This window comes from Halichoerus grypus, chromosome 10 (genome assembly GCF_964656455.1).
Source record: "Halichoerus grypus chromosome 10, mHalGry1.hap1.1, whole genome shotgun sequence".
Taxonomy (NCBI): domain Eukaryota; kingdom Metazoa; phylum Chordata; class Mammalia; order Carnivora; family Phocidae; genus Halichoerus; species Halichoerus grypus.
In genome coordinates this window covers 96,124,974-96,137,403 of record NC_135721.1, presented here as the reverse complement: position 1 = coordinate 96,137,403, position 12,430 = coordinate 96,124,974, and the positions used below count along the sequence as shown (strand labels likewise).

The 12,430-nt window shown below is 43.1% G+C and overlaps 1 protein-coding gene across 2 annotated transcripts in view; it reads left to right on the top strand.

The window, feature by feature from the left end:
* The first annotated feature begins 4,245 nt into the window (after nt 1-4,245).
* The window catches only part of DTD1 (D-aminoacyl-tRNA deacylase 1), a 173,036-nt gene continuing 164,851 nt past the window's right edge, over nt 4,246-12,430 (top strand). For both annotated transcript variants that reach the window (XM_078056873.1, XM_078056872.1), the window contains exons 1-3: nt 4,246-4,401; nt 9,928-10,018; nt 11,878-12,113. In XM_078056873.1, the coding sequence (XP_077912999.1) occupies nt 4,359-4,401; nt 9,928-10,018; nt 11,878-12,113 (370 nt within the window). In that variant the 5' untranslated portion in view covers nt 4,246-4,358. The remainder of the gene's footprint in view (nt 4,402-9,927; nt 10,019-11,877; nt 12,114-12,430) is intronic.

The following is a 12,430-nucleotide window of genomic DNA, read 5'->3' as shown; positions in this document are numbered from 1 at the left end:
TACAAGGGTAAGCATGAGAGACATGAATAGAACACAGCCTAACAGGCACTAGAGTAATTGAAAGTTGCCGGAGGATGGGGGCACCTGGGTGGCTCAGTCTGTTAAGCGTCTGCCTTTGGCTCAGGTCTCCATCCCAGGACTCTGCTTCTCCCTCTGCCCCTCTCCCTGCTCGTGCTCTCTCTCTCTCAAGTAAATAAATAACATTAAAAAAAAAAAAAAAGAAAGAAAGAAAGAAAGAAAGAAAGAAAGAAAGAAAGAAAAAGAAAAGAAAGAAAGAAAGAAAGAAAAAGAAAAGAAAGAAGAAAGAAAGAAAGAAAGAAAGAAAGAAAGGAAGGAAGGAAGGAAGAAAGAAAGTTGCCAGGATATGAGGGAAGAACCATGGGATGGTGATGGGAAATAACGGGGAACAGGGATGCTTTTGTCTGTGTGGTCAGAGAAGTTCTGTCTGAGGAGGAAGCGTTTGAGCTGAAAACTTAAAGGAAGGAGAGGAGCAAGATGTACAAAGAATGGGGGGAGACTATTCCAGATGGAGGACCAGCAGATGCTGAGGTCCTGAGGTAGGAACAAATGGATTTATTTGAGAAATGTGAAGAAGACCACAGTCTGGAAAGTGAAGAATTTATACGTTAGGAATATCACTTTCATTTCTCTATGGAGAATGGGTTGGAGGGGGACCAATACGGCAATAGGGAGATAAGTGAGAGAGCTGTGGTAGAAATCCCAGTGAGAGATGATAGGGAGCATGTGACAGGATGACATGGTGGTGGGGCGCCTGGGTGGCTCAGTTGTTAAGCGTCTGCCTTCGGCTCAGGTCATGATCCCGGGGTCCTGGGATCGAGCCCCGCATTGGGCTCCTTCCTCTGCGGGAAGCCTGCTTCTCCCTCTCCCACTCCCCCTGCTTGTGTTCCCTCTCTCGCTGTGTCTCTCTCTTGTCAAATAAATAAATAAAATCTTAAAAAAAAAAAAAAAAGGATGACATGGTGGTGGAGAGAAGAGGGCACTTGGGGGTATGTTTTGGAAAGTGAGAAGATTTGTGATGGACTAGATACTTGGGGAGAGGGGAAGGGGGTAACTACGAGTCACTTAGGACTCTGGTAAACATTGGAGCCATTCGTTTAGATAGTAATGGCCCAGGTGGTGGAGTGTGGAGGGATTAGGGAGTTCTTCTAACAACAACCGGTGTATTGCAGTTCCGTCCTGGCACAAACCATCCAGACAGCCCTGACCTTGCAAGTTTAAGGGCACATCCCCAACAAGGCTGCTCTTACTTCAGATGCCAAATTCATTTTAGGGGTCCAGGCCACTGTATTTCAGACCAACGGGCTACGGATTTGGGAGTTTCTGTGACTCCCTCAGGTTTGTCACAATGACTCACATGATGGGTCTTTCTGGTGACCAGCTCCCCTCATAAAGTCAGGTGTGATCAAGGGGTGCGAAGAACAAACACACTCCTATCACTTGGGGGATTCTGAGGATTTTAGAAGCTCTGTGCCAGAAATCCAGAACAAAGACCAGACAAATTATTACACAACAGGGGTGGAAATCCTGAATTCCATTTAAAATCTATTCATTTTATGACATCTCTGATTCATGGAAATGGAGATGTGAAGGTATTTGGAAGCACAAACTCACAGGAGATGTCTGGAGCAGAAATGAAAATGTGAGTCGGGGGCATGAAGGTGGAATTTAAAATAGATGAGAATGGAGAGGAAAGCCAGGGTGCAAGTGCAGTGAGGAAGACAGGGGAAGGAGGGAACCCTGGGGAGAGTAGTCATTGAGAAGCCAAAGGAGAACTCGTGCAGAGGGGAGGAGGCCCCTGGAAGAGGGACCTGCTTTTGCCTCTGGTGTTGACCTTTTTTAGGTCAATAAATGTAAAAAAAGAACTTGGGTGTTTTGGTATGTTTTTAAAACCTTTAATTAATTAATTACGATTTTTATTTTTAAGTAATCCCTACACCCAACGTGGGGCTCGAACTCACAACCCTGAGATCAAGAGTTGCACTCTCCTCTGACTGAGGCAGCCAGGGGCCCCTAAAACCTTTTATTTTGAAATAATTTCCAACTTACAGAAAAGTAAGCATCCTTCCCTTCCAAATTGTCAACATTTTACTTGATTTGCTCTATCACTCTCTTTATTTTCTCTGTATGTATTATTTTTCTCCGAAGCATTTGAGAGTAAATTGCAGATATGATGTGCCTTTACTTCTAAATACCTCAGTGTGTATTTTCTATAAACAAGGATGTTCTCTTACATACAAATCAGGAAATTAATATTGATTTAATGCCATTATCAAATCCAACAGTTCTCAAAGTGTCCCTTTAGAGGATGTGTGATTGCCAACTCTTTCTATGATAATATATAGACAATATTTGCCTTTTTCACTCTTACTCCTTCAGGAGTGTACAATGGGGGTTTCCAGAGGTTCCATGGTGTGTAATGACCTCATTGCTCTAATGTTAACATATAATGAATTTATTATTGTTGTTTTTAAATGCATTATAAATCAATGCTTAATGATTTTTCTCTGTTGTAATTTCTAATACAGTAAATCTCTTTAGATATAACCTAGATAAACAAAAGCTATTTGGGGTGTTCAATAATTTTTAAGAATGTAAAGGGATCTTGACATCAAAATGTTTGAGCTATGCTGATTTAATGTAAAAAATTTTCAAATTTTAAGTTTTTCTCACTCTTCGGGTCTCTGGTTGGGCCTGACAATTAAGCTGACAAAGAAAATAACAGGAGAAAAGTTCACAGATTTATTTAAGTTTTACAGGACAGGGAAGCCTTCACAAGAAAATGAAAACTCAAAGAAACAGACTTGTATATTCTTATGTTATTTTAAAGATTTTATTTATTTATTTGACAGAGAGAGACACAGCGAGAGAGGGAACACAAGCAGGGAGAGTGGGAGAGGGAGAAGCAGGCCTCCCACGGAACAGGGAGCCCGATGCGATGCGGGGCTCGAATCCAGGACCTTGGGATCATGACCTGAGCCGAAGGCAGACGCTTAACGACTGAGCCACCCAGGCGCCCCTTCTTATGCTATTTTTGATGAAGAGTGGACATCATGGAGGAACGTAATAGGTCAAGGAGTATGAGGTAAGCATAGTAAACCGGGAGAAACTTAGCAAGGCCTCTTTGTTCTTGCCATCCCTTTGTCTTTGCAGATCAGGGTGTAGGGAGGGCACCTCTCACACAAGGATTTTTGACTGGTTTCAGGGAAGAAGGATGGAGGGAAGTTCAGAGTGACTTTCCTGATCCTGCTGCTTTTTCAAGCTCCGTTAGTTTACAGTATTCAATATGCCAAGGTGCCATATTTTGGGGTACATGTTCTGAATGTCATCACACCACACCCACTAATACTATTAGAGGGCTTTGAGAAAAAGGCACACTGAAAGGGGCTTATTTATTTATTTTTATTTTATTTATTTATTTATTTAAAGATTTATTTGAGACAGAGAGCAAGACAGCAAGAGAGAGCCTGAGCAGAGGGGAGGGGAGAGGAGGGGGGAGGCAGAGGGAGAGAGAGTAGCAGACTCCCCACTGAGCAGGGGGCCTGATTTGGGGCTAGATCCCAGGACCTTGAGGTCATGACAGTAGCAGAAGACAGGCACTTAACCGACTGAGCCACCCAGGCGCTCCTGAAAGGGGCTTATTTTTATCAGTGATAATAATTTGTTAGGGTAATACTTGTACAGTCCTTTGCGGCTTTCGAATGATTTTTACACAACCCTGGGTGGGGGGAGCTGCTAAGTATTAGTATTAGAGGAATTAGAATTACAGGCTCATAGATCTCTGCACTGCCATGGCATGGCTAAGTCATATGAATACTTACATACCGTAGTTAAATGGCTATTTTAGGCAGCAGATTCTGTTCTGTCTGGTTTCTGAGAAGCCACTGAAGCAGGAAGACAAGGGAAAAGGAATTTGGGAGCATCAGGACAGAGGGGTGGAAGGGTGAAAGGCGGAGCACAGGATTAGGATTCAGGACAAAGCTGGGATTTAGGGATGATTGGCTCCTAGGTCGAGGATGTGAGAAACACCGGGTGCAGAAACTGCGTAGAGGCGGGGGCCGGGCAGGGGTTTCTGGATCTGGTGGGGGCTGGGCCCACCTGTGGCTGGGGCGAGACCGAGGAAGGGGCAGGACCTATACCAGGTGGGCGTGACCGACGCGGGCGGGGCCGACCTCTGGGTGGGCGTGGCCGACGTGGGCGTGTCACCGCCAACCGGGGCCGACCGGGCGGTTCGGCGCGCTTCCTGGTGTCACCCGCAGAGGGCGCCGGCCGCCGAGCCGCCCGCAGAGTCGCGAGGCCGGAAGGAGCGCGGCGCCGCCCCACTCGCCCCAGCCGCCGCCATGAAAGCCGTGGTGCAGCGCGTCACCCGGGCCAGCGTCACAGGTCAGTCGGGCGGGGCCGGGGCCGGGCCCGGGAGGAGCCACCCCTGACCCCACGCCCGGCAGTCACTGGCCGCCCCCGCGAGGGTTCCGCCGGGCCGTCCCCAGGGCCGCTACGGCCGCTGCGGGCCCTGGCCAGCTCGGCCCCCGCAGCCCGAGGTCCCCGGGTTGGCTCCCGGCGCCGCCGCGGCCGCGGAGCAGTCCACGTGCCCCGCGGGCTCCCGCGCGGCCCTGGCTGCAGGGTTCTGCTTTGGGTTCACGATAAACGCGCCTTATTATCGTCTTTTTTTTTTCTGGCCCCGAGTATCGGGTGGCAGAACCTCCGAGCATCCCCATGGCCCATTCTGTGGAATGTTGCACAAACAACACGTAGGCAGCATTTCCGGAGCAAGGACCCCGATTCCCCCCCTTACAACGTTCTGTTTTAAATTTCCCATTCTTGCCTATTGTCTACATGTCCCAATTTTTATGGAGCTTGACTAGCCAATAAAACGCACAGATATGAAGAGTTGTTCATATGGATGAGTTCTGACAGTTGTGCACACCCACGTGACCAGCACCCAGGCTGGATACAGAATGATCCCCGCCCCCAGGACACCTCTCTTTCTCACTTCTCTAACCCTGCAGGGATGGGGTCAGAATCTAAAGAATTCTGGATGAAATATTTCTCTTTGCCACCAGTTTCTTGTGGACCAAGCCACCCAGCCATTAGTCATTGCTGGATCACTGTAGTCTAGCTCAAACATCAGAGATCCAGATGATTAATGTATATAAGGTAGTCGAAAGTCAAACCAAGATAAAAAGATGTTAAAAATTTTTTTAATGACGAATTTTAAGATTGTCTTCTAAGTCTTCTGGTTTTTTTCTTCAGACTTACAGTATTGTCTCAGTCCAAGTAATTCCAGATATCCTTTTCTTTAACCAGTCTACACCAAGTATGTGTTCTTGTGTCCACAAAAATCTAAATTTAAAAACAAAGCAACAAAATCCCCTAAAGAAACAACGCACCCAGCAAAACCATATATTTAGATCTGAGAGTCTACTTTTCAATGCTACCTAATGATTTCTAAGCTGTTCTGTTAACTGATTTTGGATATGGTCCTGGAGTAATAGGGAACACAATAGCTTTGGGATTTACACGGCTTTTAAAAAAAAAGGTTTTTTGGCCTTTCAGTTAATATTTAAATGAACTAAAACTGGGTAAATACATAGATGAAAAGATTTTTTGCTTTTTTGAGCAAAATCTTGCATTCTGCTCTGTGTGGTCATCATGAACAATGAGTGAATTTTGAGGAATTTAAGTTTTAATTTTCTCTTGCACTCTTCATTCTGCTGATCTGGAATATTGAGAACATGTATTTTGTGAGATTTGCTGAATAGTTTGAGTGATTTTAGTTTGCTATTTAAATTGGTGCTTTTGGGGGCGCCTGGGTGGCTCAGTTGTTAAGCGTCTGCCTTCGACTCAGGGTCCTGGGATTGAGCCCCGCATGGGGCTCCCTGCTCGCAGGAAGCCTGCTTTTCCCTCTCCCACTCCTCCTGCTTGTGTTCCCTCTCTTGCTGTGTCTTTCTCTGTCAGCTAATAAATAAAATCTTTAAAAAAATAAAAAATAAAAAGATTTAAATTGGTGCTTTTGGTAAAAAAACAACAAACAAACCTGCATATTAAAAAAGGTAAGGGTATTTAAAAAAAGAGAAGGGTATTTAAAAAAAGAGAAGGGTATTAATTGTGGGAAGTTTTAAATAAAATGGAATTCTCTCTCAGTGCTGGAGGAACCTTCAGGTTAGCCAGGCCTTCTAGTTGAACTGTAATGGAAAGATTTTCTGATTCCTTTAGAATGTGACTGGCTTCACTGAAACATGGCTGTACACAAATGGCATTTTATTATGGGGTCTAAAATGTCACTTCTGATTTTATGGTTGGGACAGAGTACAATATTAGGAGTCATGTCTAATTATGTGGTAGACTCACTTAATGAGATTGGTCAAGCACATTTTGATTCCTTAGCATGGTTATTGTGATAATCTAATTTTAAAAGCTTTATTATGGAACATTTCAAACATGTTCCTTTGGTTACACAGGTGGCAAAGTGTGGTAACTCCCATGTCCCATCACTTAGCTTCAGCAGTGAAAATCTGAATAGAATCATAGGATGTTGGGAAGAGGATCTAAAATGGGCTTGAGTGAGTTAATTTGAGAGGTTGTGAATTCTTCTTGAAGAAGAGGTCAGTGTACATGGTAAATTGACCAAATATCTCAGGTCTTTTCTAGTCCTGTGATCTGTTGTCTAAATTAGTGACTCTCAAGTTTTTTCCCTTGGAAATCCATTTGTCTATAATAAAAGAACCCTTTGGATCTCCTAGTTCTTCTACTTGTCCCTGGAGGGGGGAAACAAAACTACTCCAAAATATGTTATAGATAGGCTTTGGGGCATAATTTTTTTCTTATTAAGGCAGTAATACATTATAAAAATGTTGAAACTCTTCAAAAATTTTTTTAAAGATTTTACTTATTTATTTGAGAAAGGGGGAGCTTGAAATAGTGGCAGAGCTCGGAGAGGGAGAAGCAGGCTCCCCACTGAGCAAGGAGCCCCTCTGGGACCATGACCTGAGCCGAAGGGAAACACTTAACTGACTGAGCCACCCAGGCGCCCCCCTTTTTAAAAAAACTTTTTTTGGGGCGCCTGGGTGGCTCAGTCGTTAAGCGTCTGCCTTCGGCTTGGGTCATGATCCCAGGGTCCTGGGATCAAGCCCCACATCGGGCTCCCTGCTCTGCGGGAGGCCTGCTTCTCCCTCTCCCACTCCCCCTGCTTGTGTTCCCTCTCTCACTGTGTCTCTCTCTGTCAAATAAATAAATAAAATCTTTAAAAAATAAAAAATAAAAAAAATAAAAAAACTTTTTTTTTTAAAGATTTTATTTATTTGAGAGAGAGAGAGCACGAGAGAGTGGCTGAGGAAGAGAGAGAAGCATGAAACTCTTCAGGTAGTGATTTGAATCACTTTGAATAGTGATTCTACTTTTCGGAATCTGTTCTAAGAAGAGAATACTAATTGTAGGAAAAGATTTAGAGGGATGAATAGGCAGAGCAGGGAGGATTCTTAGAGCAGTGAAACTGCTCTGTATGGTACTGTAATGATGGATACATGTTACTGTATATTTGTCCAAACCTATAGAATGTACAACACCAAGAGTGAACCCTAATGTGAACTATGGACTTTGAGTGATAATAATGTGTCGGTGCAGGTTCATCAGTTGTAACAAATGTACCCCTCTGGTGGGGGATGTTGACAATGGGGAAGCTATGCATGTATGGGGACAGTGAGTGTAGTATCTTTTTCTTTTATTTTTGAGAGGGGATGTGGGGCAGAGGGAGAAGGAGAGAGAGAATCTTAAGCAGGCTCCATGCCCAGCTCAGAGCCTGATGTAGGGCTCGATCTCATGACCCTGAGATCATGACCTGAGCCCAGATCTAGAGTCGGACACTTAACTGACTGAGCCACCCAGACACCCTCAATCTCTGTATCTTTGCTCAATTTTGCTGTGAACTTAAAACTGCTCTAAAATGTAAAGTCTAAAGTCTAGTATACAAAGATTTCCCCCACAGTGTTATTTATTGAAGTGAGAATTTTGAAACAAACAATATATCCAGCCAAATGGGATGGTTAGTCGGTCCATTGGATGGACTGCAACTATTGCACTTGATGGGATGTAACTATTAAAAGATGTTTAGGAAAAGCTTATAACATGAAAAAATCCTTAGGCACTGTTAAGAAAAAGATGGGACACAAAAATTTATATACAATATTATTACAGTAGTTGAAAACAAATACAAAGTAAACCCATGGATAGAGAAAATATCAAAAGGAAATCATTGAAATATTAAAGTGCTTATCTTTGGGTGTTCTTTTTTTCCTTCCTGTTTCTTATATTTTCCAAATTTTCTATAATGCTTATGCATTAATTTAATGGTGGCTATAACTCAATAACCATTATATTTAAGCTTTTAAAACATACTATGGGGAAAATTTTAAAAAATACATTGATATTATAAGAAAATGATAGTGACTTCTTTAAAGAACAAATAAAGCCGGAAGCTTTTTCTAAAGCAACCCAAACAAGCGAACCACCCCAATTGTTTATTGCTTATATCAGGATAGATTATTTCTGTTTTCAGCTTCTGAGTCATTGGCTCAAAGGACAGTAAATCACTCATAGTCCATTATAAGCCAAGCAACACAGAAGAAAATACTTCTTAGCATAAAAAGAAGAGAAATTAAGCTTTACTGATATTTGGGTCAGAATGTGTTGATGCTGATACTCCCCTGGGGTCTGCATGTCAGGTGGTCCCTTGTCAGATAGGTGGAGAAGAGGGGGATTTCTCATTCTTTCCTTAGCTTGCAGGATATGGCAACACGTTCCAGTCTATGATGCCTTGTCAGGTATATTTACAGATACTATGACCCAGCAGAAGCAAACAGGAACATGGCAGAGTCTACACTTCTCCGGATTGGAACATTAGGTTAATAGATGGTAAAATAACAAGACATCAGTAATCTAATGAGATTTGGCAAAAAGTTGGCCAAAAATTTTGAAAGATACAAAGATTTAACATTTGAAATATGGATTTAGGTTTACCATCATAATGATGGATCTTGGCCTAAGAACTGTGCCAGCATGAGATACTGCCTCTTGTTAGTAAAGCGTACATTTGAGTATAAATACGTACACAGATGTTTGGAATATATATTAAGAGGTTTGTTGTTTTGTGGATGAGGTGCATGAATGAAAGGGATTTGGAGGTCATTGGTTTAGAATACAAAGTTTAGTACCAAACTGGGAAATAATAGAAGTTTGCTGACTTGAAGCTTAACTTGTATTTATTTAATTATTTTTTTTTAAATTTAAAAAGATTTATTTATGTATTTTAGAGAAGGGGGGAGGAGCAGAGGGAGAGGGAGAGAGAGTCTCGAGCTCTGGAGCTCGACACAGGGTTTGATGCCACGACCCGGAGAACATGACCTGAGCCGAAACCAAAAGTTGGATGTCAACTGACTGCACCACTCAGGCACCTTGAAGCTTACCTTTTAAACTGTGGTTTTTATGTATAATGTATTTATCTTTTCATAGTAAGTAGAAAAATTATTTCTTTATTTTTCTGACATAAATGTCTATTATTTTGTGCTGTCTCTATATTGTGTTACCATATTTGCTGATTCCCGAGAAAAGCAGGTATCTCTTTTCAGAGAATTAATACAGCTGAGCTCGATTCTCTGGAGAGGAAAACTGTTCTGTTTTTACAGATGGGCGAATTCTGTCATGGAAAGTTTGAGGTGTCTTACCCAAGGTAACACGGATGAAAATATGGCCCTAAAATTTGGCTTAATGGTTATTCATTTAAGAACTCATTCATTCTAGATAAAAAAGAAGTTATAAGAAGTATGTGTGATGTTTAAACATTCCTTTGGTTACTTAAAAGTGCATCATGCCACCTGTTTGGTTCTGAGTCTTTTTTCCTTTTTGTTTCCTTTCTAGTTGGAGGAGAGCAAATAAGTGCTATTGGACGGGGCATCTGTGTGTTGCTGGGTATTTCTCTGGAAGATACACAGAAGGACCTGGAGCACATGTAAGAGGCAGATTTCTGAGTCATTGCTGTTTGAATGGGCTATGTAGTGGTTATATCTCTATTATCTCTACCTACCTACCTACCTACCTACCTACCTACCTAAGTTATATATATACATACACTGGGAACTTTGATAGTATTTTGTTCCTATGAAGTGAGCCCCTGTTACTTTTATCTGTGTCCCATTGATGTAATATGGTTATCTCCATGTTTCAGGTGAGGAGACCAAGGAAGAGTAGTTTGTTTGTCAGATGACACCCACTAAGTCAGGAGCAGAGCTGGAACCCAATGGCCTCGGTCCCTATTTGCTCCTTTATCCATGAACCATTCTCTTATTGCAAAACTTAACTTCTTTTCTTTTTTTTTTTTTTTTTTTTTTAAAGATTTATTTATTTATTTATTTGAGAGAGAATGAGAGACAGAGAGCATGAGAGGGAGGAGGGTCAGAGGGAGAAGCAGGCTCCCCGCCGAGCAGGGAGCCCGATGCGGGACTCGATCCCGGGACTCCAGGATCATGACCTGAGCCGAAGGCAGTCGCTTAACCAACTGAGCCACCCAGGCGCCCTTAACTTCTTTTCATATGAATGATTTCTCTTTCCAATTTAAGCAGTATGATCTGGGCACCATTTATGCACTTAAAAAATGCTCAGTTGTTCATTGTATGCATAGGATCTGGAGCTCAGACAGTTAAATTACTTTCCTAAGATCATGAACATGTATGTAGCAAAAAGCCTGAATTCAAGTTAGAATCTAGGCTTGCTGACTTGGAAGCTGGTGCTCTTTTTACTAAGATGGGGGAGTTTGTCATTGCTGTTCCCTGACTGGCTCTCTAAGTACAGGCCGCCTCCCCTGTCCCCATGTTTGCCCTCCTCCCACCCCCAGCACCACATGGCACATTTGCTTCAGGTGTATGTGGATCTGTTCATTCTGCCTGTTGGTGCCCATACCTGGTATAATTCCACCCAAATGTCCCTTTGTATTAGGTTGAAATCAGACTTGGAACTTAATTCCTGCTAAGGAATAAATGTTCCCTGGTTCTCTTCCTTGCCAAAGTGACTGCTCTTTCTTTCTTTCTTTCTTTCTTTTTTTTTTTTTAAAGATTTTATTTATTTATTTGACAGAGAGAGATGCAGTGAGAGAGGGAACCACAAGCAGGGGGAGTGGGAGAGGGAGAAGCAGGCTTCCCACCGAGCAGGGAGCCTGATGCGGGGCTCGATGTGGGGCTCGATCCCAGGACCCTGGGATCATGACCTGAGCTGAAGGCAGATGCTTAATGACTGAGCCACCCAGGCGCTCCAAAGTGGCTGCTCTTTGTCATCCACATTTATAAGAAAGGCCCTCCTGGGGCTCAAGAGGCATGTGACACAGTTGTCAGGGAGGCTTTCGCCAGCCTTTTTGTATATTTGCAGTAACCTTGAGTTTTCTTCATGGTGTTTGCCCAGTGGTTCATTTTGAGTAGCTCCAAGAAAGGATGTAAAAAGGGGGTATCGTTTATTCCAGTGTAAAGATTGAATTCTTCTATAAAAAAATTAGAATTGGACCCATGTCTTGACATATCCACTAACTTGAAAGAGCAGGTAGTGAGTGGTTGTTCTTAGCTCCGGTTCCCGTGGGTAGCTGCTGGAGGGACTGACCAAAAAAAAAAAAAGGAATCCCAAAACAGCCCTGTGACTACCTCACATAACTTGCCCAGGGCCCAAATAACTTGCTCCTTTTGTCCTTATATATATGTAATACATATAATATTATGTCAGTATTATGTCCTTATTTGACAGGATGCTGGTGACATTTTGGAGGTATGGAGTGTGTTGGGGGGCTTATGATTCTTTAGGTAGCTCTCACCACTGTTTTCCTCTTAGGGTCAGAAAGATTTTAAACCTGCGCGTGTTTGAGGATGAGAGCGGGAAACACTGGTCGAAGAGTGTGATGGACAAACAGTACGAGGTGCTGTGCATCAGCCAGTTCACCCTCCAGTGCGTCCTCAAGGGCAACAAGCCTGACTTCCACCTGGCAATGCCCACGGAGCAGGCAGAGAGCTTCTACAACAGCTTCCTGGAGCAGCTGCGGAAGACATACAGGCCGGAGCTCATCAAAGGTAGGCAGGAGGGTGAGCCCGCCCAAGAGGAGAGTCTCCGGGACACTTCCAGAAGGGGGAAAAGAGAATCTGCAATTACAGCATCTCCTTTTCCAGGAAGTTTGTTGTTTGTGCTTATCACTTCCTTAAAACAACGTAGTGGCTGCTTCTCTGCCATGGTAAGATTCCTCTGAAGGCCCCTGATACTGTTTACCCTTCTTCATTCTTCTGTTCACCTGTGAAATGTTTAGCAACCCAGACGTGTGTTTGATACAGTGGTGTTTCATTTTGCTTGCTTATCATGTCCGACAGAGAAAACAATGCAAGCCACAAATGTG